The sequence below is a fragment of the Ornithodoros turicata genome, chromosome 1, assembly GCF_037126465.1.
Source record: "Ornithodoros turicata isolate Travis chromosome 1, ASM3712646v1, whole genome shotgun sequence".
Classification (NCBI taxonomy): domain Eukaryota; kingdom Metazoa; phylum Arthropoda; class Arachnida; order Ixodida; family Argasidae; genus Ornithodoros; species Ornithodoros turicata.
In genome coordinates, this window is record NC_088201.1 from 225109770 (window position 1) to 225136081 (window position 26312).

The 26312-nt window shown below is 45.7% G+C and overlaps 1 protein-coding gene across 1 annotated transcript; it reads left to right on the top strand.

The window, feature by feature from the left end:
- The first annotated feature begins 1504 nt into the window (after window positions 1-1504).
- On the top strand, window positions 1505-24379 carry LOC135395383 (mucin-22-like). The gene is made up of 7 exons (XM_064626614.1): window positions 1505-1654; window positions 6376-6513; window positions 8861-9354; window positions 12353-12415; window positions 18561-18724; window positions 21686-21735; window positions 24267-24379. The coding sequence occupies exons 1-7, from the start codon at window positions 1555-1557 to the stop codon at window positions 24377-24379; spliced, it is 1122 nt and encodes a 373-aa protein (XP_064482684.1). The 5' UTR covers window positions 1505-1554.
- The last annotated feature ends 1933 nt before the right edge of the window (window positions 24380-26312 follow it).

Below are 26312 nucleotides of genomic sequence, written 5' to 3' on the forward strand. Positions count from 1 at the left end.
TTTATATATATATATATATATATTATATATTATATATTATATAATGTATTTATATATTTAATATATTATGTATTATACCTGTATGCGTTAACGCGACTGTAAGCATGTTAAATTAGTCAGAATCAGTTAAATTAGGAAAATGTCACCACAATTACAATAAATGTCAATATATTCTAGGACAAGTGCTCGATGTTACGGCCGCGCTAGTAACACGCTGGGGCGCAGCTCCCACTAATTTTTACTAATGAACTTTTTAATAATAAACGATAGAAGTTTTGAGCGAATGGCCATGTTTTTTTTAATTATTATTCGGTTATGGATTTCAGAAGAGGAGAAGGAAGGATCATTGAAAAAGAAAAAGAAAAGGAGGAAGGTACAGCAGACTTGGAGGGCCATTTTTTTGTATGTGTCCGATTGAGTACGACCGTACGATTTACAGACAACAACGACTTTACTTAAGGGGGAATCACTTCTGCACAAGACAATAGAGAACGTTTGCTCGCACAGCGCTCAGAAACGGCGTAAAATATTGTCAAAACAGAAGTACTGGCGCGTCCTCCTTGCTTTGCCCTCGTCAATGACACATTTTGTACAATTCCAGGACTATCCGTTGATTTGTATTGAGCCCGAATTTGCAAATATTTTAGTGTGCGACACTCTATCGAGATGGCAGGACATGTTCCAGACGCACCAAACTTTAATTTACTAAAAATCAACGGCTCAACCTTGTCCTCTAAAGTATACGTTATTGAGTAGAGAAAATCTAAGAGAACACGCTTAGTACCAATCTTATGATGAGGGCTTAGAGCGTTCACGTGCCTTCTGCGAACGAAAATCACCCATAGATTTTTGAATTACTTTATTTTTATTCTTAATTACTTTATTTTTATACTTAATTATTATAATAATTACTTTGAATTACTAATCCCCCTTAAGAACTACTATGATATAATGGTATTTTCATCGCAAGCGGACCAAACTCGACCCCATTGCTGGTGGTAATGTAGTGAAATGAAATACTGAGTCGCCTCAGAGTCAGGATCAAAGTCCTACGGTGTCCAAACAAAAAAGGTCAAAAGTGCCGTGAGGGCAGAGCGGTTGGTTGGCTGTATTTGGTAGTCGGCCAACCAATTTTGTACGATCTACATAAAGCAGGCACTTCTAAAGCATTTTCTAGTTCTCTTAGCTCGACGTCGTAAGGGGTAGAACGGTGTTCCCCTGGCGATGAAACTATCCACTCGTTATCATTCAGATCATCATCATTCATAATCGAATCGTCATCATTCGAAAGTAAGTTGCTTTTTCTCGAAATTTCACATATCGCAGATTCACCGTCGTTTTACGTGACCGGGGATGTGACATCGCCCCCTGCAACCCCGCTCCCCAAGGCTGATGCCGGTGAGTTCTTTCCCGAAATTTACGGCCGTCATAAAAATAAATAAATAAATAAAAACTGTTCGTTTTCAGAAACAAAGTAGGTACAACTCCCTCCACCTGCATCGCATGACCTCACTGTACCTGTTCTGTTGTCCATAATTCTTTCCCAATTTGTCCATGTCTACAAGGTGTTGCGCTGCCATGCCTCTAGGAGCACTCTGCCTGCTAGCGATCCTCACCGTTCTCGTCTTTTCGTTGGTGTCTAGCACTTTGAGCGGTGAGGCTCCGTTTCTTTGTATCCGGCAAGGCAAGGTTCCGTTGTCCTAACCGTATCGTGAACATTTTCCTGTCCATACCGTTGGTTAAGGCAAGATTGTGTTCACCCGTGGGATTCCACATGATGCTGTAGGCGGGACAGATGACCTGAAAACGTGTAGCACAAAACACACTCTTGGGTAGTAACTAAGTTACTTTTAACTTGTAACTGTAACTAGTTACTTTTGGGGTTAACTAGTTACATTTCCAGGAAAGTAGCTTTTAACTGTAACTAGTTACTATTTCTGTGGATGTAACTGCAAAATGTAACTAGTTACTCGAGTAAATGTCGATCCTTGTTTACTAGCGTACACATGTCGTATTTTTCCCTGTCGGAGAGCCACATATTGACTTATACAGCTTCTGGTTATGTGCAATAATACTTTTATCGCACTTAAGTAAGTGTAAATAAATGTAAGTTTTTAACAATTGTATCACCCTCTCATGGTCATTTTTATAAAAAGTAACTGTAATGTAACTAAGGTACTTTCTCTCAGTCACTGTAACTGGTTACTTCACCAAGAACGTAACTATACCCTGTAACTTATAGTTACTTTCTATAACTGCAACTCAGTGACTTTTTAGAAGTAACTTACCCAAGACTGACAAAACAGCACGTTTCTCTGACACACGCACACACACATAGAAAGAAAGAAAGGAACGCTACACATGCTGGACCACGACCTACTAGATTATAACGACCATGTCATAATCAGTAACCCCTATGAGGAGCACGTCCGCACGATCCGCTAGGGGCGGTACTCATCGGCACGAGAGATCTGCATCACGATTGGACGATTGCAATTTGAATTCTGAACGCGCAGAAGCGTATGTACGACTACCGTAGCAGACGACAGCGACAGCTCCTATGAAAACGCGTAGAATGATGATGATAATCAACCTCAGAATGAAACATCCGTGGAACGTCCACCGCTTGTACAGAAATACTAAGGTAAGCTGAAGTACAAAGTATTGTAGAAGTTGAGGAAGCAATAACTGGGACGATGGGAAGCGCCACCACTACCTTCCGAAAATGCGGCGCTGGGAAGGGGTGCCTACGATATGGTCGTTATAATCTAGTACGTCGTCTGCTGGACACATGGTGAAAATTAACGTGGCTGAGACTGTCTTTTGCGACGACTGCTACCAAGAGCCACCGTGCAAAATATTTTCGCTCTGCGGTGCATTGACGCTGCTCAATAAAATTTGTAAAAGACGGGCGGAGAAAGCAGTCGCGGACGCGGCACACGAGCCGCGCGTAGCGTAGAAACTGCTCAGTGGCTTTTTTTGTTGTTGTTGTTGTTCTTTCTTCTCGCCTCACCTGCCGCTTATACATGCCCGAGCAGCGCCGTTGGACGTCCGTGATCACGTGTCGGAGCATTATTATCTTGAGCGAGCAAGCTCTCTCCCTCTATCTATGTGTGTCTCGTTCACTCATCACCCACTTTCCCTTTTCCACGAGTCTTTCCTCCTTTCCCTCTATTCCACCTCCTCTCCCTCAGCCTGTATTTTTCACTACGAAAGGTGACAACCCTACCTCCGACCGCTGCAGCCCTCATTTCACGTCTCTACGACTGCACACCGAGCATAACCATCGCGTATGGTACTTCAAAGTGCTAGTCAGGATAAGTCACGTTATTACGCTCTAAAAATAACTTCGTGAAGTGGACTAGACTGCGTTACGTCGCACATAAGCGTGGTTTAGAAAAATGTTCGTGCGTTCCGTGGTAACACCGTGTAGCGACTCCGGCTATGACAGTGGGGTACCATCGTCGATAGATGAAGGGAGGATGGTAAGGTGGTGTCAGTCGACAAAAGGAACGCGTTAGCAGTTAAGTCACGGTGCAAATAATGTTACTAAGTTGCAAGTAAGGAGAATGGAGTCGAAGTTCCTAAGCTACTTTGCAAAAGTAACGGGTCACATTCGCTATCTCATGCGTTTTCTAGTTCCCGACCTTTCCGTAATTAGTTCATATGGTGATGTCATAATGGCTGGTGCAAGACAATTTTCACTAGATTTGACCAGGGATCGGAACTGGTATTTTTTTCGGTCCGGTTCGGGTTCGGGTCCAGGCATATTGGTTCCGTTCGGGTTTAGCTCCGCTGAACGGAAATTATCAGGTTCAGGTATATCGTTTCGGTTCGGGTTCGGCTCAGGGAGAACACCCCCCGCATATACACAGACAAAAAAAATCTCTCAGCGGAAGGGACATTTAGAGGGATTGGAACCGTTACTTTTTCGGTCGCGGTTTAACAGCCTCATCGGCAGCAATTTTGCTACGTGAAAGCGACCATACGCTCCCCGTACCTGGTTCAGAAAGGTGTGAGATAACCGTTTGGGGTGAGTCAAAAAAAAAGGTCGGTCAGTAGTACAATTATTTCACCTCTGAACCGATTCCCGAACTGGCAACCGTATGCATTTTTTTTTTGGTTCAGTTCCGGTTCGGTGCAGGACAAGCAAAAAAAATTGTTCGGTTCGGGTTCTTCAGAAAATAAACGTTTTTTTCGGTTTTCGGTTCGGGTTCAGTTCCGGTTCCGATCCCTGGCTTCGACGCGTAAAAATCTTTCTGGTCGTTGATATAATGAAAGATGCCGTACAGGTTAGGACAGAACTTTACGGGATAAGCGAACGGAGTACTTTTTCTGTGTGACACTCAAGCGACAGACGGCAGCGGGTGAGTGCACTACTTCAGTGGGGTCGAAGCGTGCGCTGTTAAAGACACACAGCGGTAGTTCCAGTGTCGGTTGGGTGTGTCTACCAACTCGAAGCTACCGCTATGGGTCGCAAACTCTTCCACTCCTCCGAAACAGTGGAGTCACCCGGTTCCGCCAGCCGCTAGGGCGTCGCACGCTGCTCGCTAAAATGCGCTGCTCGCGTGTTCTGTAAATTTTTGTCCCAACGTGCACCACGATGTGCTTCCTTAGGTTGGCATTTTGGTTTCGTAAAGAAATCCCTCAACGGAACAGAAAGCACTTATCGATTCCATGAGCTGTCCTCTTCGGAGATTTCCTAGAACTTCGCCAAGTTTAAATTTTACGACAGGGTGCCAGCTGTGATTAGAAATGCACGACACGTTGATCGTTACCTGAGTCTTCCAACGTACAGCCAAAACAAATTAGGTAGCCTATTCCGCGCAACAACGAGGCACCGGTGCACGCAGTCGTGCCGGCACTGCACGTACGGCTAGCTCCCAAAGGCCGAAGTTAGAGGACTAGACGATTACGTGAACGGTAATGCGAAATTTGGGCGCCCTCCTCCTCGCCCCTCTTCGCTTTCTCCGTGCCCTCCTTCTTAGTTTTCTTCCTCGCGTCATCCTCACTCTCGTCGTATGCTCTCCCGCTGTTGTCCTTTTCACCCTCTATACCATACTTTCATCATTGGCTTCGCTCCTCGTTCGCTCTGCCAGTTACAACGCCGACGCCGCTCAACCCAGGAATGGGCATCTAAGACCTGAGCTCTAAAAAGAACAGGGACGAACTGCTGAAGAAGTCACTGGAACGCAAAAAGTAGCTTAGTTACGAGTCATATGGGGATATGTACTAACATCCAGTGATCGCCAGTAGCTAACTACATGTAGTTAACCTACTAGTTAAACTACCTGATTGTACTTAAAAAGTAGTTATTAACCACTTGCCGAAAAGCAGTGTCAACTACTAATTAAACTGCTCGTTCGAGTAGTTAACTACAGTAGTTAGGTTACTGCAGACGCCAACTACTTCCGATGTAGCCGCACGCTTTACGGCACGATTGTGCTTCCGACTTTTACCTCGAGCTACTTGTTTGATGAGAACGGAAGTGCAGAACACATGTTCCGTGCATTTGTACTAAATCATCTTTAATCACTGCCTGTGATTCATATTTAGGTGTCCCAAGAACACTATAGAATGGGATTGGTGTTGATGGACAACGTTAAGTAGTTAGCGTGATGTAGTTAAAATACATTGCAGTATTTAAAGAAATAGTTTTAACTACCTCCCCTGAGAAGTAGTTGAACTACTAGTTAAACTACTCCATCGTGAAGTGGTTAGTTGTTATAGTTAAACTACTGTAGAAGTACGGCGACAGAGAAATAGGCGATGTCAAGTTGTCGGTGATGATTAGATCAAAGAGTGATACTAAACGGTAGGAGCAACTTATTTATTTCCACATGGTAACAAGACTTTTGTGCACGAAACTGCATGAAGTGCAGTCTCGTGCACGAAAGTTTTGTTACCACGTGTAAATAAATAAGTAGCTCCTACCGTTTAATATCACTCTTTGATCTACTGCAGAAGTACTTAGTGGCCGTCACGGCAAAGATCCATATCAAGAATTCGCCGGAACACCGAAGAAGTACCTCAGATAGCGGAGGCGGGGTACTGTATTGTATTGATTGTATTGTTCTAGCAGAAACGAGTTGCTTTTCAACCCAATCATTCACGATACTGGTCGAGAACCTTGCCTTGCAGGGCCGTGATTAGGTTTATACACCTATATATACCGTTCACCTATACACCTCTGTATACCTTACGCATCTTTTATACCCACCTTGTTTGAGGGTCGATGCTCAACGTTCCGTTATTCTGTACCGAGCGATGAACCACGACCCTCGCCTGATGCCGATAGTTTCGTTTCTTTGAATACCCACCCTACCGAAACGGCATGTCGCCGATTGACGATACATGGAACCGTTCTCAATGCAGGCGGTGGCGATACAGGTACAGGCGACACGGGTAAAAAAGGCGGCGGCGGCGGCGGCAACGGCGGCGGCTACGACGCGGGATTGACTTCAACAGAGGAGCCATACGTGCCTGATTTTGATTATGTGACAACAACAGGAGGTAAGAGCAGATAGCTGCGTAGTTGAAGAAAACAAAGTCAAATACCAAACCGGTAATTTGAGAGTTATCCGTACCCCTGAGGAGACTGAAATCATTCGGATAAATGTCACCTGAATCATGATCGTTATGGTCTTGTACTTGCTTTGAGCATTTTGTTTCCTGGTTGGGCAATCGCTTTGAGCGCTTCCCTCAGAAGAAGGGATGCGCTGAGAAAGCAACAGCTTCTTGGAAAGCCTCTGTTGCCCACCTGAATCTCACTCACACAAAAGTTGTTGTTGCTGTTGTTGTACGGGATAGCCGGAGGAAATTATGGTGTTTTTTCAATCTTGATTCCACTGCCTCCGCAGTTTCAGATTTTATAAGACGATCTACAGCTTGCTGACAGTTGCGACGCAGTATACACAAAGGACGAGACAGACGATGTCGCACACTTTTCAACCACTGCTTCAGTGCCAGTTCTCACTCGGCGACGCCCGGCGCGGCGTCGTGGGCGGGCAGCGGAAATAGACGCGCATTTCCGGCGTCGGAAGACGAGAGATGTCGAGCCAAAAAAGCTGCCACGCCGACAGGGGTGACACAAACCCGCCATTGTTGCAACCAGCCTCAGGCGGGTGCCTTTGGCAAAACTGCTATCTTGTCCTGGTCGCACGCCATCGAAAACGTCATTTTGAGGTCACGTGACTTTGTTTTCATGTCGTTTTCCCGCTTACCGACATATCTCCGTCGTCATAAGGCCAAGAGATGAACATATTTTGCTGAAGTAAACCATGCGGTTCTTCTTCCGCAACATGTTGTCCCACTTCTCAGTTTAAGTACATCGCATCGGCTCGGTGAGTCTTAACGTGCGGCCGTGCTCACATCTTTGGAAGTCGTAAACACTACGAGGCCTTATGTGCAAAACTGCGCGTTTTACTACGAGATTATCGGATAAAAATAATTATCGTGATCGAAAGACGTCCAGAAACGAGAACCGAATTGTAACGGTTTGACCGCCGATCACGGGCGCCGGCATCTTTAAGGTCACGTGTGCCTTGACGTTTGCTGTGACGTGCGACCAGGACCTGACCAGGGTGCATTGCGTTCGCCCAGCACGCCTTCGTCTACGGAGCAATACATTGGATGCCACCCCTGTGGCCACGCCAACTTTCTTTCACGACGTCAGCGAGAGCTGCCGGGAACGACAGCTGGCGACCAATTAGGTGACACAGAAAGGCCACGCCCCCCGGTTTTTTGTCTGCTTTGGACGATGGAATGCCACTGTGGAGGGAGCATGAAATTCGTGCGCGCTGACGGGGCGGTGGAAATGCGTCCGCTCACGACGTCGCATCGGGCGTCCGCCAAGTGAGAACTGGCCCTTACTATCGAATCAAAGAAAAACGCATCAAGCTATCAAACGAGGCTGCCTCCCAGGCTAACCCGCTAACGAGGCTAACCCGCCAGGTTGCCTCCTCTCCACATTGAGTTCGCAGTTGGCGGATCACGTTTTGACGTGGGGTCGACCCGCTGTTCGAGGCCACCCAGGTTATTTATCGATCTCATGATACGCCTATCGCGCAGGTGGTTGAAAGCTGGAACTTCACGAAAGAGCAAGATAAATGTGTGAGCTCGCGTAGCGCGATATTAACGAAAAAAAAAAGACCTGGTAATTTCATCATTGGCTTCGCTTCTCGTTCGCTCTGCCGGTTACAACGAACACTACGGCTATGTATGTATGTTCGCGACTTCCAAACACACGGTATGGGGATGTTGCAGTGAATTTTCCACAGCGCCATTTCGGGCCCAAACGGCCACGGGTCCCAACAGTAGGTAGTTTCATCAGTGGGTTTTGCGTGGTGTTTCAAACGGTATGGTGCCAAGGAAAGCTAGAAAACGCACGCGGTTTGGATGAGAGTGGGGAGAGGAGGTAACCTGGCGGGGTGTAGTCTCGTTCGATATGTACCGACCTGCCCGGTTACAACGATCTAAAGCTTAGTGCGTGCTGGTGCGTATCGCTGGCATCCTCCTTTTGAAAGTGCCACCCATATGCGCTGAACATGCCAGGGACAGGCGCTGGTCCGCATGTAATCGCCATGAACATTGTGTTAGAAACAATATTGCGCAGTCTCCCAACGCCTCCAACCAAATATAATACACTACGCTTCGATTGAAATATAATCGTACTCTGCTATTGCGACGCAGCTATTGCTGCTACAGCGCCTAGTTTCGACCACAGTATAATCTTCCAGCAATAACAATACGCATGTATCCCATTGTGGGAACGAACAAGATGCTATAGGAGTTCGCTTATCCGACTGGCGTACAGTCTGGTCCCGTGGTGTCTCATCCAGTGACGTTTCTTATTCCGTAGTTCCTACAACAACGTCGTCTACGACGTTGACGCCGACAACAACATCGTCCACGACTACAACTTCTACAACGACATCGACGACGACTACGACGTCTACAACGACATCGTCGACGACTACGACATCTACAACAACATCGTCGACGACTACGACGTCTACAACAACATCGTCGACGACTACGACGACTACAACGACGACGACGACTACTACAACGACTACAACGACGACGACTACGACAACTACAACGACGACGACTACGACAACTACAACGACTACGACAACTACAACGACGACGACTACGACAACTACAACGACTACAACGACGACGACACCGACGCCGCCGACGACAGTGCCAGCGCCATCGACGATCTCACCGGCAGAGCTGGATCGGTTGGTACGGACGCGGCCAATCACCGTCATGTTTGCCGGGGACAGCAGCTACAAGATCCTCACGACGAGGGACTTTGGCCTCTATGCGCAGAGCCACCTGAATCTGGTACGTATGCATATCAGTTCATGTAGCGACACACGTGCTCCACGACAGCTCTGCAGCGTTACGTTGGGTCTCTGGCTGAGTTATGTAGCTTTACAGTTTTTTTTTTTTTTCAGTTTAGTGTAGTCCCTGAATCAAACAAACATGCTACCAGAGTACGTCCGAGCTGGTTAAACGGGTCCGCTCGTTTGGAGCAGCCAAGGTAGTGCTGAGAACTTCGAACTGGTGTGTCCGAATCCTGGGCTGCGCTTGCTCATGGATTTCCTCTGTTTCCCGGCACACTTTCCAAACCAATACTGGGAAATTTCCCCGAGAAGTCTGCCCAGGACGCATACTTAACCATGCTAGCAACGCTTAACCATGCTTAACATGCTAGCAAAGGAAAAGCCATTATTTTCGTTCGCAGGGATGTGGAAAACTGCAGTAAGCTTGTCGAATTTGTTGATTGCAATCAGCTCCCGGACTGTCACTGTACACAATGAAATCATTTTGGTCGAAATATCGCCGGCGGGAGTGCCGAGAGAGGCGATTTTGTTGCATCTCGCATAAGCACCCATGTATTGAAAATACGGCAAACTTCAATTCACTAAAAATCAGTGGATCGCGTCAGGCCTTCAATAATGTTCCGAATAAAAATTTCGCGAGGCTTACGAAAACATTGCGAACAAAAATCCCCTATAGACTTTCTTAAGAAGTGAGTCCGCCTTGAGACTGCCATGTGTTCTGGTCAATGCAAAGTTATTTAAAGGACAATTGCAACTGTTACCAGGAGGGTATCTACGAAGCCTAAGCCTCTGGGTAGCTTTATTTATTACTATTTACTTTTGTGAGGAGCAAAAGTTAAAGTGGTGCCTAATGGTCCACTATTTGATGTACTGAAACGAAAAAATAATAATCACGCGTGAGTGTTTATTGCTCTGAAATTACATTAATTGAACAGTCATCCAACATATTTCGATCATCTTTTTGATTATATCTTGTGTTCCGCGTTTCCAGCATTTCCCGAAGGATTGGTTCCATCAGAACCAATCAGCGCGCACTGACGATATGGCGTCAGCGCAAGGGCAGAGGATGGCACTGTTCAACATCGCTGTCACGCACGCTTCCTTTTTTGCGACGCACTGTTATTTCCATTTCCGTCATAAGTATGATTCTGTTGTGTGAGTCATTTCTGAAGGTGCATTTGCTGGCTTGGTTAACAGTTAACAAAAGGTTTACAAAAGTAAAAACCGGGTGTCAAAAATGACCTATGTGCTACAATAAGCATTCCGGGCGCGCTCTGGCATTTGAATGGCTGACGCTTGCAATAATGACACAATACGTGAAAAATGTCCGAAGGCGCACTGAAGTACATATACAGGGGGAAATCAGCCGAAGCTCTTCGGCAAGTAGACTGATCTTTGCACTGGGCTTTCAGTGGCGAGTCTCTTACCCTGACGAGAAGGATATCACGTGACATTCTACGCTACACACATTCAAACGTTGCCCATTTGCGCACTGCTGGAGAGGTCCAAGAAGACCGAAACACCTGTAAAGTGCTGGTGTGGCAACTTCCAAACACATGGTATTGGGATGTTGCAGTGAATTTTCCACAGCGCCATTTCGGGCCCAAACGGCCACGGATCCCAACAGTAGGTAGTTTCATCAGTGGGTTTTGCGTGGTGTTTCAGACGGTATGGTGCCAAGGAAAGCTAGAAAACCTGTAGGAAATCCACAGAAAAAAAGCGGCGCTTCTTGAAAAGAGCGGAAAACTCGAGACCGTGTATTTGAAAGCGCCGCGTCGTCTGCTAAACTACCGCGTGTTGCATAATTGGGGGGCGTTGATGTTGCTGCTCACTGGCGCCACCTGGCCCAGAGAAACAGGCCAATACGTGCAGCGAAAAAGATTCGGCTACTTCGTCCCTGTTTATGTAAGTAAATAAATGTATGTATGTATACAGGGTGGTCCACCAACCATGATAGAAATTCATAGTAAAAAACGTAGGCCCCGGAGAGACATGCGGTCAAGGGATTTTTTTCTGCCAATAACTTTTGCCACATATTGGTAACATTTTTATTTCATTTCAATTGACGCAAAGTTAATTTCTTGAATTGAACTTCGAAATTTCCCAAGGCAACCTAACGTTTTCTTTGCGGAAATGGGTTCATTCATTCACGGGTGGTTATTTTGCTCAGTATAGCACATTATCCCACTCGCAATGCAATGGCACTTGCCGAAATCAATTCGCCGAAAATCCATGGAAATGAGCCCTAGGCTCCGCCTCCTTTTCGACGGCTCGTAGTTTGAGCGCAAAGCTGCGGAGAAAGGAGGTTACATTGACACGGAGAACAAGGAGCACAAGGAGCAAGGAGAACAAGGAGAACAAGGTTGTTCTCCGAGTCATGTACCAACAAGCCCATCAAGCTACTCTAGTTACATTGACACGCCAGACTAGGGGCGACACTCCTTTCTTCGTTGCTGCTTTGCGCTTAAACTACGAGCCGTCAAAAAAGAGGCGGAGCCAAGGGCTCATTTCCACGGATTTTCGGAGAATTTATTTCGGGAATTGCCATTGCATTATGAGTGGGATTATGGTTATACTGAGTAAAATGACCACGGGGAACCCATTTCCGCAAAGAAAACGTTAGGTTGCCTGGGAAATTTCGGAGTTCAATTCAAGCAATTAACTTTCCGTCAATTGAAATGAAATAAAAATGTTACCACTATGTGGCAAAAGTTATTGGCAGAAAAAAATTCCCTTGATCACATGTCTCTCCGCGGCCTACGTTTTTTACTATGAATTTCTATCATGGTTGGTGGACCACCCTGTATATGTATGTAGAGCGTTACATTGCTATTTGACGACCCTCACAGTACCACGTGCATTGTGAATCCAAACGCTACTGCAAATCTTCTAACGAGAGAAGCGCAAAAGAGCAGCTAGAAACTGAAAGTTTGCCAAAGATGTCCTCAAGCGCTTATCTTGTGGGACAACGTGCTTAAGCGTACCATTACTTTCAGGTAAATATGATCTCTGCAGATAAGAGTGTCCCCATGAAGACGAAGGTGTACAAGATTCACGTGGTATGTTCAATTTTTGAATTTTCTTTATTTTTTTCATCGTTTGCGTCTTTTGTATGTTTAACTCTTCGGGTGCATGTCGAGAAAAAAACGAATTCAGTGTGGTGCGTCTAACGTGATACGTTGCCAGTGGTATGTCCGTTGTGAAAAACAGCATGGGTAGCGTGAAGCCATTCAGTCCCTAGTACCTGTGAATACAGAGGTTGCTGAACATCACGTACCCGAATCTGGGTAAATACAAGGCACGACGCTCTTTGCGCGTGTTGGTAAGAATCACCCACAATTACGAGGAACAGGACAAGAAACGACTGGACACAGACGAGCCACTTGCTTCCAACAAAATTTAATGTGTAAAGTGTGTAAAATGTGTGTGTAATGTGTAAAAAGACACTTTATACCATGTTTTGACAGGCGTCAGCACAGAGCCCTTCGAATCTTCAAGCCCTCTTTTGGTCGTACAATCTGATGTGATGATACTTCCGTGATGATACGGTCTTCTGAGTCCTCAATCGCTAAGAGATAGACAGCTTGTGGAACAGGGTTGCGGAATTGCCACACCGGAGTTGGAATGATTCCGGAATCATTCCAGATTTAGCAGAGCCCGGAATGGAATTTGAATGGGATGGCGGAAACCGTCGTAGGAATGGGAATGGAATGGCCTGGGTGCCCTGGTGGCAGTTTCTAATTTCAACGTGCTGCTTTCTGCTCTCGCACCCTTTGCACCGCACCTGCACACGGTCAAAAGTGAGATTACCTTGTCTTTGTGCTGCTTCCGTCCCTGGCAATGTCAATCTCCTCTAGCACTGCGGGACTTGCCAGTATATAGTTACCGGTCATTTTCTTTTATTGAGGGAATTAACGGGATGGAATTGGGTTGCCAAGCCACTCCAGGAGTGGGAACGGACCATACCTTTTCATTCCGAGGAATTGAAAGGAATAGAATTATCGCAAATCTCCATTCCTCGCAGTGGAATCGGAACGGAATGGGACACCCCATTCGGCAACCCTGTTGTGGAAGCCACAGTGGCTAAAGGTTCAGGAAAATGTATCAGCACGGAATCAGTTTGTATCACTGACCGAGAACTTGATAAGATACGAAACGCTCCCGGAGTGTGTGTGTGTCAAAACAGGCATATATTTTGTTTTTGTTGACGTTGTTGGGACTTTGTTGGGAGCAACCCAACCCAAGCAGCACAATGTACTGAAAGTCGAGTGCAATAGGGGTGGACGGTATGTGTCTTATCAGTGTTCCTTAGTTTCAAGAGTCTGTTCAAGGTCTTCCACCTACCCGTCCACCCCTATTGCACTCGACTTTCACTACATTGTGCTGCCTGGGAAGAAGCACAATGTACTGAAAGTCGAGTGCAATAGGGGTGGACGGGTAGGCGGAAGGCCTTGAACAGACTCGTGAAACTAAAGAACATTGATAAGACAAATACCGTCCACCCCTATTGCACTCGACTTTCAGTACATTGTGCTGCTTGGGAAGTGTCTCTGTGTCCGCTCTTTTCTGTTCCTGTTTCTTCGCACTCGCAATCATGCCGAATAAATACGTTGGTCCCTTACTGAACAGCCTAGCACAAGTGAGCAAAAAGAATTGACCCAGCGATGATGCCCGACCATCGCCGATTTCAACGGGGAAAAAAGGAGGATTTCTTGTGGTAGAGCTATACGTGCTATACATTGGACGGCAAAACAGCCACCTTTATTCCGCAAATTTCTGAGTTCAGACCTTAAAAACTGACGTAATGAATCGAGATTCACATCAAGAGATGGCTAAGAACCTACCCAAACTTCTTTCGAACGAACCCATTTATAATGAAAGTACCACTGCCACAATTTTTTTTCCGGTCCCGTGAAAGGCCTATAGGACGGTGAGAACCTTTTTAACGAAGTGACTTTTACTACGAATTTCTTCCGCGGTGCCCTAGGTTTCGTTGGAGAGGAATTCGACTGGTATGGGAACAAATGTCATTGACCGCGTGATCCTAGGTCGAGTAGTTTTTGATATAATTGAATGACACGTTTTCTGTGACAACCTGCGTGCTATTTACTTATGCAAGTCGTTCCACGAGACCATGTCGTTAAATTCTTGAAACAAGGTTTTAGTTCAAAGATTATGAAACTACTCGGAATATGCATGCACAGACGTTTGTCACCGATCGAGAAAAAAACAACACGTGATTTTGATTTGAATACTTTGTTCCAGTACTGTGTGTATAGGCTTTCAAATTCATTCAGAAAGATTCTACCTTTGCTTTGCCATCTTGCGAGTTCATAACGAAATTAGCCTACAATTCCACAGCTAATTGTAGTTTGCCTCATTAATTTTTATTTTCTAAATTAATCAACACCACGCATTAAATGACTGCACCAATTCGCGTCTTCCAGAATTATTACCGTACGTTACTTCGGGTATTTTTTTCGTTCCTGCTTCAGGTATTCCGAGCGTTCAACAGGTCCACCAACCATGACAGAAATTCATAGTAAAAAACGTAGGCCCCGGAGAGACATGCGATCAAGGGATTTTTTTTTTCAAACAATAACTTTTGCCACATATTCGTAACTTTTTTATTTCATTTCAATTGACGGAAAGTTTTTTTTTCCTTTCCCCCTCGTGTGGCGTGTCAATGTAACCTCCCTTCTTCGCAACTTTGGCCTCAAACTACGAACCGTCAAAAAACAGGCGGAGCAAGGGCTCATTTCCACGAATTTTCGCCGAATTTATTTCTTCAGTTGCCATTGCATTAGGGATTATGTGCAATACTGAGTAAAATGACCACGAGGAACCCATTTCCCAAAACGAAACGTTAGGTTGCCTTGGGAAACTTCGGAGCTCAATTTATGAAATTAACTTTCCGTCAACTGAAATTAAATAGAAATGTTACCAGTATGTGGCGAAAGTTATTGGCAGAAAAAAAAACCCCTACGTTTTTAGCTATAAATTTCTATAATGGTTGGTGGACCACTCTGTATGTTTCTATTCATTTTACCATTGCCCACTGCATTTCCTGTAGAATACCCAGTTCCGCTTCTGTAACCTTTCTCTTATCAGACTGATAAACGCGACACACGTGCACCCTAAAGGCTTTTCCATAGGAGGACGCCTACCGGAACATAGCTTGCGCCCATTGACACACGATAACGTATATTATTCTTTTAGATAATGGCCCTTTTCGAAAAAGGCGATCAACTGTCTCATTTCGAAAACCTGTAGCCCGGGTAGCAGCATCAGCCGACGATTTGCAGATCCCGGTTATTGAGCACAAAAATACCCTGTCTTCACGATTTTTATCAGTTACTACAAACTGACACAGGCCTTATCATATCTTGGTCGTGTGATAATACATTCAATAATCTTGCATCCAAAAAGCTGCGCATGCAGTGGCAGAGAAGGTGTGCACGGGCAGCAATAAATCTGCGTCGGCAGAAACACAATAACTGCGTTTACATGGGCGCGAACGTCGACTGAAGTTCCCAGTCGACTTATCGGGAGCGTGTGACGTGGCAACTAGATAAGGCGCCTTGGCGCTCCCGAAATTCAGTCGACCTTACTCGCCAGCAGCAGCGCCGCCACGTCGTTAAAATGTTATCTCGAAAGTAAATATATTTTACTTTCGGAGTATATTTATTTGCGAAGTGTCTTATAATGCATTTTACGGGATTTCCGCGGAGTCTCCTCTGCCACTTTTCGTTCCACAGTCTGAAACATAGCTTGGTTCCGCTGCCGCTTCGTATCCAGCTGCGATGCGATGTCTCATTACCGAATAATGGACAACATTAATTTAGTGCTTTCGTCGGTCCATGCGCATCGCGGTGGTTTCCAGGGGTAGCGGGAACATCGCACCGGTTTACATGGCAAAGGGAAGTCGACCTCCCTCCTCTGCGTCGACCTCCCCTTTTAGTGGACATGGGCCGGTTTACATGAAGGAGGGAGGTCGACCTCTCCGGCTTGGTCGAACATTGTCGCCTTCATGTAAACGCGCCTATTTGTCAAGATACGCGCGGATCGCCGAGGCACTACGCAATTCCGGTATGCGCCAAGAGATGCAGTAACGCGAGATGGCCATTGTCGTGTCTTAAGGATGATTTAGAGTTCCGACGAAGTTCCCGCCTGCGTTCCGCGCCCACAGCCGCAGTTCCCTACGCCATGGTTTCTCGTCCAACCGGGATCATATGCCGACGCGATTCGGCGCAGCGCGACGACAACACTACCAAAAGCTTTCACGTTTCGTTGTGGGAAAGCAGTCATAACTGTCAACTGTACCAGCGTGCTTTAATCCGACTGAAGACAATCCGAGTTCCCATCGTACGGCTGTCCTACTGCAATATGGCTTGTAGTCCCAAACACAGACACTCAATTGAAAAAGGAAGTAACACGTGTTGCCTGCTGTTGTCCCTTGTTTTGCTTGCCTCTATAGTCCGAAAATAAATCGCGTCAGAATCCCTCGCAATCCACCCTACATTTGCTAGAGTCATGTGGTATGGCCATTCGATCACAAAAAAAATTCGATCACATGTGTGAAAAACAGTGAAAACTAGTGTCGCGACCTCATGTTTTTTATGTTTGTGTAAAAATGTACATAAAATGTTTTATAAAAATATACATTGCAGCAAATTTCTTTTTAATAAATATTGGAACTGCAGATTACTACAGACTATTAAACGATAGCCAGGTGGTCTCTGCGATGAAAATACAAGTTGAAGAAGTGCATTATTTTACAAGTTATATTTCATCACTATCTTAGAGCACATATAACGTTTTGTGCCGTATGATCTTTCGTATTTCAGGTTTGAGTACCACAATGTAGTGTCATTAAATTTTATTTAAAAAAAACTACGTGTGGTGAAAATTTGAGACCTGTTCTCTTGCACCCCTGAAGGCTTTTGCCGCACAAACAAGCGGTTTGCATCAGTGTACCTCGTTAATTAGGCGAATTGTCTTAGTTGAACTCAAAATTGTGCGATAATTGGCCACAACATGCCATCTTAAACGCGATTCATCAAAGTTTCTTCAACCATTCCACATGTATTTGACTTGACGAAAACTTGCCGGTACCATTGGCAAGGCCAGAAGACACTCCTAATGCGCACGGAAACTGCATGAGAAAAACAAGAAAAAAAGCGAGGGCGGAGTCCGGCCCTGTCACGCGTTTAGTCTTTGCAAGCTTATATGTCCGCAGCTATCAGTTAGGGATAATCCCGGACCGACATTGGATGCCCTGTGCTGTCCTTTAGGCATAGAAGAGGTGTGAAATTTTTGCTTAAAAAATTGTGGAAGATCCTGTATTTGTGACTGAAATGGCGTGTTGTAGCCGAGGGCTTCCTAATTAAGGCAAAAAAGTTATCTTTCATTGGCAAATTCTTCAATTGGCGAGTTTAATTAAGCAGACGAATTAATGAGCTTCGCTCAGAGAAAACATGTGTTTGGGTGGCAAGCACCTTCACAAGTGTTGTGAACAAGGTTCCACATATTTATCTCACGTAGATTTATTTTGTTAGAAATTTGATGAATTTTATTGACATTGACCGCAAGTTCGTTTGCTATTAATAATGACGAGAGCTGTTGCATGTCTCTATTGGCGAACCAGAAATGAATGAAAGTTGCATATGACGCGTGTGTTTTGCAATAAAGTTTCGTTGGCAAGTCTTTAGCGTACAGTACAAAAAGGTAAGGAGATAGTACTGACCCTTGTCGGAAGCCCAGTTCGTTTGTTCTGATATCTGAGTTTGTTTGTTCAATGGAAACGTGCTGACGCCTGTTCGAAAGGAGAGCAGTAGTGACTAGGTTGAGTGGTATGCCTCGTATTCCGTACCTTGATAATTTGTCTATAATCGTAAGATTTATATAAATTTCTATATATATATATAGACTTATAGATTTATATAGATGTCTATGGTTTGTTCCCAATGTTTTCTTTGATAAATTCCATGGCGTCAAGTAGCGCTGATTGTGTGGATCGTCCCTTGATGAAACCGTGCTGTTCAGCTGAAAGAAATGAGTTCGTGTAGAAGAAATGTGCTCAATAGAAACACCGTTAGCCATGTGTTTAATGTGAACTCAAAATGAAGACGTGTGAATCAGGAATGTTTTCAACCACTGAAACTCATCTGCTTCTTCTTCATCTTGACGACAGCATTTTCTCAGTTCACAGACCAACAAGAGCAGAAGTATTTCCAACCTTTTAATCACAGCCAACAAAATGTCACCTATCAGGCTGTAGATAAGACTACAACGATGCAAGCACTCGTACAGTTCGTTGGTGAAAATGAAGACGCTAAAAAGGCGGACCTCCTGGTTGTACTCACCAAGTAAGTTTGTTATTCTTCCGAAATAGTTGTCCAACAACTAGTATGTCCAAGGGTATGGTGCAGATTGCGCGAGGTCCTTCAGTTTTCTTCTTTCTCTTACCCTGGTAACGGACGTAGTCGGCTGAGGTACTGAGGGCATCTGAATAACTAGCAGCGTGCGTATACATGAACACGACACGATCGTATCGTTATGAGAGGAGGGTGGAAAGTAAGGTAAAAAGCGACAATGGAGGAAGGAAACACAGCAGCGGCCGTTTCGAATCTCGCGCGGTCGCTCGAGTCAGAAGTTCAGAACTGCCGTTACTTCCTGTCCATGATGTTATCCTCTCTAAAGTTTCGGATCCACAATGCTTGGTTGCTGGGTTGTTGGAGGAGGGTTGATTTTTGTGCTTTTCCAAAGTCATTTACCATTACGATGTGAGCATCTTCGCGGAAACAACCTTATGGTAACGTGTTCCTATCCCTGATGCGGCTCTCGTTCAACAGAGGGCAGCTTTCTCACTGGAATAACGTTAAATTCGTAAGTAAGTACTTCATTGGTTTCTTCCTGGCCCTTTTGTGTGTTAGACATTTTGAATCGTTCGTTTGCGATCGGACGCTGAGCCGCAGATCCATTTCATTTCGTCCATTGTTGTAAAAGTTTGATTAATGCCATTCTTTACCACTTCAGCAACAGATAAAAAAACGTAGTAAACGCTCACACAGCTGCAATTTCTAGTCATTCATACTCGTCCTGCAGACCGTGACTGGTCTTGTAATAGAGAAGTATACAACCGTACACAGAGACTCTGTACGCCCGCGGTCATCACAATGCTGATATCAGAACGGTAAGACAGCCACAACTAGCATCGTCTGCTTTGCGAGCTACCACGCTCACCTGAGCGGTCGTGTGGTAAACAGGAACCTCCCAGAATGCATTTCGAAGGCTGCACGCCCGTCCCAATGGGACACGGTCGGACGGGTCGCTTCTCTGTTTCCTTCTTCCATCGCGCCCACATAGACGCAGGAGGAGGAAAGACGATGTAATGATGGCTGAGCGCCGCACGCCTTTATCGATCGTGCATTATTTTCAAGTTCTGAGTGATTCTTAGGATGCTGCCCCTGGCTACGTCCACCTCACCGACCCTCAGACCCGCCCTCACCAACCTCCAACCTCACCTCCCCAAGCCAGAGAGAGCCCTCAAGGCTCTCTCTGCCTGTTTGGATGCCACAGGACTTCGATTCTTATTTGGGCCCATTACTTCACTCCCCGCTTCTCCTCCAGCACTGGGGTAGAGTACCGCCCCCTTGCGATGAAACTCCTCATTCATCATCCTGAAATAAAGTTGTTCTTATTGTTGTTTCTGTCGGAGGACACGAAGAATGAATGGGAGGGACGCTAATCTATCCAGCGTTTTACTAATAAAAATAAAAAAGTTTGAACCTGACATCGTACCATTGCGGAATCCACACATCCACGGGCCAGTTTGCCATCAGCGAGACAGAGGTGGGTCGAGACGGCGTATTTAGATTGTGCACGTAAACAGGAGAGGCGCATAGATTAAAGAAGAGAGGATTATGGGGAAGGGCATTCACTGCGGGTGCTAGTCGGCTTGACAAAATGGCGATTTTAGGGAGCTTGTAGCCACGCTGCTACGTTTGGATCTGTGGGTTGGTCCACCCTGACAGGTGCAACAGGACTTGCAGTTGCACAGCAGACTTTTGTTGACAACTACAGGCTACACACTGACTACAGAGGCTCTACCATACTCTACCCCATTGCTGATGAGGATATCGAAAATAAAATAATGAGCCCCTTCACAATAACGATCGAAGTCCGATGGTGTCCAGAAATGTCAAAAGAGCTTTGAGCGCAGATCGTTGCTGGGCTGGATTGGGCCAGGGACCAAGCAATTTCGATAGGCAACAGGGGATTTGAGAAAGAATACTGTGTTGTACCGCTGTCGCTCGAATGTGTTGAGTGTTCGCGTTGTAAGCGCATTGAGGTAACCTATTTTTCATTGTGCCTCGTTGTGGGTACACTCATTGCCATATTTTCTGAAATAAAACGCTGGTATTATACACTCTCAAATGTATATAACTAGTGCCAGTTATCTACTACTACGCGTGATCAGAGGCGTGATCCACTCTACCATCAGAGGCGGTACTCTACCACATTGCTTGGGTGACGTGGGTGGGAAATTGAATAATGAATCGCCTCGCAGTGAGGATAGAAGTCCTACGGTGTCCGAAAAGATCAGAAGAGATTTGAAGGCAGACCGTTGGTTACCTGGATTCGGTCATGCACCAAGCAATTTTGAAAAACAGGAGGCGAGCTTCCAGTTGTCTGAGAGACGCGGAAAGTTGATTTGCAGGTGTCGGTTGTATAGGCAATGAAAAGCTATGTGCTTTAGATCTTCCCGATCGCCGCAGTGAGGAACTCTAGGTTAGTCAACTCGCGTAATACAGCGTTTTTCTCTCTCTCTCTCTCCTTTGACTCTAGCTTTGGTCCACCCATGTGACGTGGGCGGAAGTTGTTCATTTAACAAAAAAAAAAGGTGGGGTGTACCTAAAAAAAGCACCAACCTGTTGGTGTTGGGGCGACAGACGTCGAGTACGAGACGTACACGGCGTGCAGACAGAAGCGACAGACGTGGGCACTAACGGGGGACTACTTGTGCACTAGTAACGCCGGTGTTTTAATTGTGGTGCACGCTATACATCTATGCGTGTCACACATTATGCACTTTTCAAATTCGTTTCATTAACGGCGATGCGCATTACAAATCGATGTACATTAGACACCGGAAAATACCAAATGGCGCAGCACTCATACATGCACCATAAGATATTGTTTTTTTCCTTGTAGATGACAGCTAATACAATATCGTTTGTCGAAATCTCTCATTAACCAAATGAAATAAAATAATTTCTGTTTACATTATGAACTATTGGTCAACTAACTCTTGGTTACCCTTTCAGGTACGTCCTTTTGAAGCAGACCGAAGGAGAAACGACAAGAAAGAGCTTTGGTAAGTGATCCCTCAGCAACCTTACTATTAATGAACGAAGAGATCATGTAATGCGTCCTTACACGCTAATACATTCATAATGCGGAGTCCGAAGCAAGTGTTACTTAGAATAATGGAGATGTTAACTGAACTGGCTGGAAAAACTGTTCCCCAATTTTTTCTTTCGGGGCTTCGCACCTCTAGTCATGTGACTTCAGACTAGATTTGACGTCACAAGCACAGGACCCCCCATGCTGGCAGGCTAGCCTGGTGGAAACTTGCAGTGAGCAACTGATACGGCAGGTCGCTCGTTGGAGTTGTGTTGCGCGACGTTTTTTTTTTTTTTCTTTCTGCTGTTTTGCTTTGCACATGGATTGTGCCCGCGTTGGCTGCGAAAATCGAATATGCTCGTGTTCCAAATAAAAGTCATCGCGGAGGCCATTACTCTCTTCGCTGCCCCCGTAACTGTTGTGGAACGCTTGTGGAACTCGCGGCTAAATACCTTTGTGAATGTATTTATTAACCTTCCACAAGTCATAGAGGTGTAAAACTTCAAGTGCCTGGTACCTGCAACACTCCGGTTAGGAATGAAAACAATTTTGTACAAATTGTGCCACTTTGTACAAATCAGCGCTCTGCTGTGCCAGCGTAACGGATAGTATAACCAATGTACACAGCGCACTAGTTATGAGAAAACAAGACATGGGCTCAAAGATGAAACACGCGGTGCACAGACCAAACGTCCATGTACATTACGCATAACAGTTGTACAGTCAGTTGAGAAGGACTTGCCACATGCAACAACAACAACACACCCAGCATAACACAAAAATGTTTTTGAAGCAGCCACACACAGTCATAACCCATTGGTGATGGGTTATGATTCCACTAGACTAGGAAAAAAGCACAGACACGCAAAGACACAACACAAAGCCACGTGGGAACTCCTTCACCACGTTCGCCAACCCACACTACCACACAGCACCGTTGCCTCCACCAGCTTTGGCTTCGAGCCTGGGTAACGGTGGGCGGTGATAAAATCCGTAGCCAACAGAAGCAGCGGAGCAACCGTTGCCAACAGTTTTCGGAATTCCGCCTGTTCTCACGGGATAAAAATACGCCACGTTCCCTGGGAAATCTCCGGGCACCTACATGTTGAAAGAGGGAAGTGCCCCTTTGAAGTCCTTTGCTCTCCTCCGATCCTCCTCCCTGCCTTTCCTTCTAGCCTCTCTCCACAAGATTTCCATGGTGATGAATTGGGAGTGAAATGGAGGTATAGTTTCTGAATGAATCGGAAATTATGCTAATGGACACTTTAATATTCCCGCAACTGGGGATGCGGCGCTAATGGCTCGCTGACACACGCGTCTCCGAACGCGACGCGGCCGCAGCGTTCCTGACGGCCACTGAAGGTTGTTGTTGCTACCTCTAGATTGTAAGACACTTACACTTTTTTGCGTGTGAAAACTTTGCGAAAACTTTGAAATGATTGGAAAGGCTTTCTGGTGGAATGAAGAATCGTCGCAGTGACGTGACGCACAATAACACAGGTGGAGAGCCGAAGCAGCAAAACCATCGGTGCACCATTTACCTGCCGGGTGACTGACACATATGGGCCCTCAAGTAGTGCTCATCTTCTTTGTCTGTGTGGCCCGTTGAAATCCAAGCTCGTCGTTCACAGCTCGGAAAACAAGCACAGTCTTTTGATGGCAGTGAATGTATTCATTAGGCAAATACATATAAACAGGATAAACACACATAAAACATGAGAAAACGTCCCCACGCGGCATTCCCTGTTGTGTTCGAAGGTGCGCCAGCGCCTAAGGAAATGAGCATCACTACAGGCTATGCCCTGGTGCTCCCATTGGCTGGCTGAAAAGCAAAACTGACCGCGAAGCGATCCCCGAATACCGCCTCGAAGTGCTTCGCGTCTCGGAGGATGCGGCAGGAAAGGCACGCAGTCCGTGCCCACATGCGGGCTGCCGCTGGGCGGTAAGAAGGAGTGCTTGCCGCCCAGCACCCGCGACCGCCTACGGTTTCCGCGGCTTTCGAGATATTCACGCTGACTACGCTGTCAATGTGCTGCCGAGTGTGTGGGTGGCCGGACGAAAACAGGAGCGCTGCGCAATGTGCATTCACCACCTCGACGAGGATGCGCGGCACGCCGCAAAAAAATCGCACCATGCGCGGTGGAGGAAAAGTGGAACGCGGAGGCGTCTTCTTCCGCACTGCGGCAAGAATTTTCCGCCCTGCATACGGGTTGCCGCGGACATTTGCCGCATGTGAGTACGCGGGCTACAAGCGCGGCTGCGGTCACCGTCAATGTCGTCCGCACCCACCTGTATCTTCAGCTCTGTAGATAACTCGTGCACTGCCCTTTGTACATTACTTTATTGTCTCCTCCGCTCAAAAACTCTCCCTTCTTTTGTTGCTCCGCGTGTTTTCCATTCTTGTTTTCTACAGTTGCGCTTCGATGCACGCGCAAACAAAGTGCAAAATAACCCAGTGTGTTCATGCCTTACTGATGATGAACAATTGAATTTCTCTTCCAGGCTACCAGTACAGCGACAAGCTTTGCCAATCAGAGAAGATAGCGATTTATGAAGATTCGCCGTTTTCCTATTCTGCCGCTCCAAGATTACAGAACAGCATACAAGTGCTGTGAGTTTCCTCTTAGGCCGCTGTTGCCACCAGAATAATACTAGTGCCTTTGTAGTTGGGCGCACAGACTAGATTTAGAAAGCGGTGCCGCAGTAACTTCACTGCAGTTACGTAACACTTGAGGGACAGGGTGGAGCGATACCACACAACTGAAAGAACAACTTTATTTGATGATTATGACTGGGGCGGGGATGTTTCATTGCTTAGAGCCGCATATTGGGAGTCGAGCCATTAATGGGTCATACCTATACCAGGAGCTCCACCATTTTTTCAGTTTTCTGGCCAATTAGGTCTTAGGGCAGTATCAATCAACCTATCATATCACCTACCCACACTATTTGCCAGTGATGGCCACTAACTACTTCTACAGTAGTTTAACTGTAACTAGTAACTACCTCACGATGGAGTAGTTTAACTAGTAATTCAACTACTTTTCAGGGGAGGTGGATAAAACTACTTCTTTAACTTCCTACTACTGTCTACTTTACTACTACTTAACTAATTTCTTACTTTAGTACAATGTAGTTTTAATACAACTCTAACTACTTAACTACTTCTTGGGCACCTAAATATGAATCACAAGAAGTGATAAAAGCGAAGATTTAGTACACATGCACGGCACAATTGCTTACACCTCCCACTGTTTTCATCAAACAAGTAGCTCAAGGTAAAAGTCGGAAGCACAATTTTGCCGTAAAGCTTGCGGCGAAATCGGAAGGCAAGAAAAAAAAACGGGCAAAAATATTTATGTATATATCTATCTATTTAGAATCTTGCCTAAAAAAAGGCAAGAATATTTATATTCGTAAGATTCAGTAAATATTTAAACTTGCGCAGCACACTGCCGTTTTTGTTATGATTTTGTTGTGATCGCCGTGCTCACCAGGCTTAACACCGACGACAAAACGAATTACTTTCGGTTAGATATCGATAGCGGAGCATCAGTTGAAATAGACCTTCGACAAATTTGTAAGGGGATTTACATGTATAGCATAAAATCACGGTTGTGTGGAAATTTTTTGTCACGAAATTCCCGCTTCACCGTGTTTTCGTCCCCACTGTGGGTGGCAGAAAGTTGTCATGGCCACCTTCCTGGAACTGTGATTGAGAGGTGGGGCCTCTTTTTGGCACTCTTCCAGTGGCCAGAGTGCCACACCCCCTTTTAATATATGGCTCTGCCACTGCTGTCGGTAAAGTGGTGAAACTGAATAATGATGCCTCACAGTTGGGACCGAAGCCCTATGGCGTCCAAATAGGTGACAAGTACTCTGAGGGCAGATGGCGTTGGCGAGCGGTATCCCACAGTTCCGAACGTTCTAAATGTTCGGAATCCCAAGCCGGCCACTCTGATAGCGGCACCACCTGGAACTGGCCTCGCGACTAGTACTTCAGACTTCAGACTTCAGCTGACCTTACACTAGCTAAAGCTCTCGTGACTATAAACTAATCAACGTCGCTTCCATTTACCTTGCTCAAGCGCGTGCGCCCTGGTAGGTCTAACTACAACTAAATTCGATGAGCATCCAAAAGCACGTGAGGCTGACGCGTTGCTCACTTATATGCTGTAATTACCAAGTCTGTCATATATAAGCTTTCAGTTTCCAATTTGCGTGTTTGGTATTGCGGATTCTGTTTGGTACTGCATGGTTGGTATTGCTGATTCGAAAACCCTGTGGTATCCTAGCAGACCTATACTAATATCTCAGTAGCGTCGTACCTAAATGGGAAGTTTGCAAATAAAATAAGCACCTTTCAAAGGACAACTGCGCCGTCATTTTCCTCAACTTCACTCATGTATACAGTTATACGTATTTCGCTGTGAGATCGCGTAGCGACCCAGCGTCCCAATCTTCAACTTTCACTTGGCGATTCGTTATCGTTATAGTTAAGTTCGCGCTCTCCAAAGCCACTTTGATGGGTCTTTACAACTCAGTGGC

Excerpts from the sequence above, each read along its gene's own strand:
- LOC135395383 (XM_064626614.1), top strand. The coding sequence starts at position 1,555 with ATGTCTACAAGGTGTTGCGCTGCCATGCCTCTAGGAGCACTCTGCCTG. Across the intron at positions 6,514-8,860 it reads TTATGTGACAACAACAGGAG|TTCCTACAACAACGTCGTCT; the intron begins GTAAGAGCAGAT and ends CTTATTCCGTAG. Across the intron at positions 12,416-18,560 it reads AGGTGTACAAGATTCACGTG|TTCACAGACCAACAAGAGCA; the intron begins GTATGTTCAATT and ends GCATTTTCTCAG.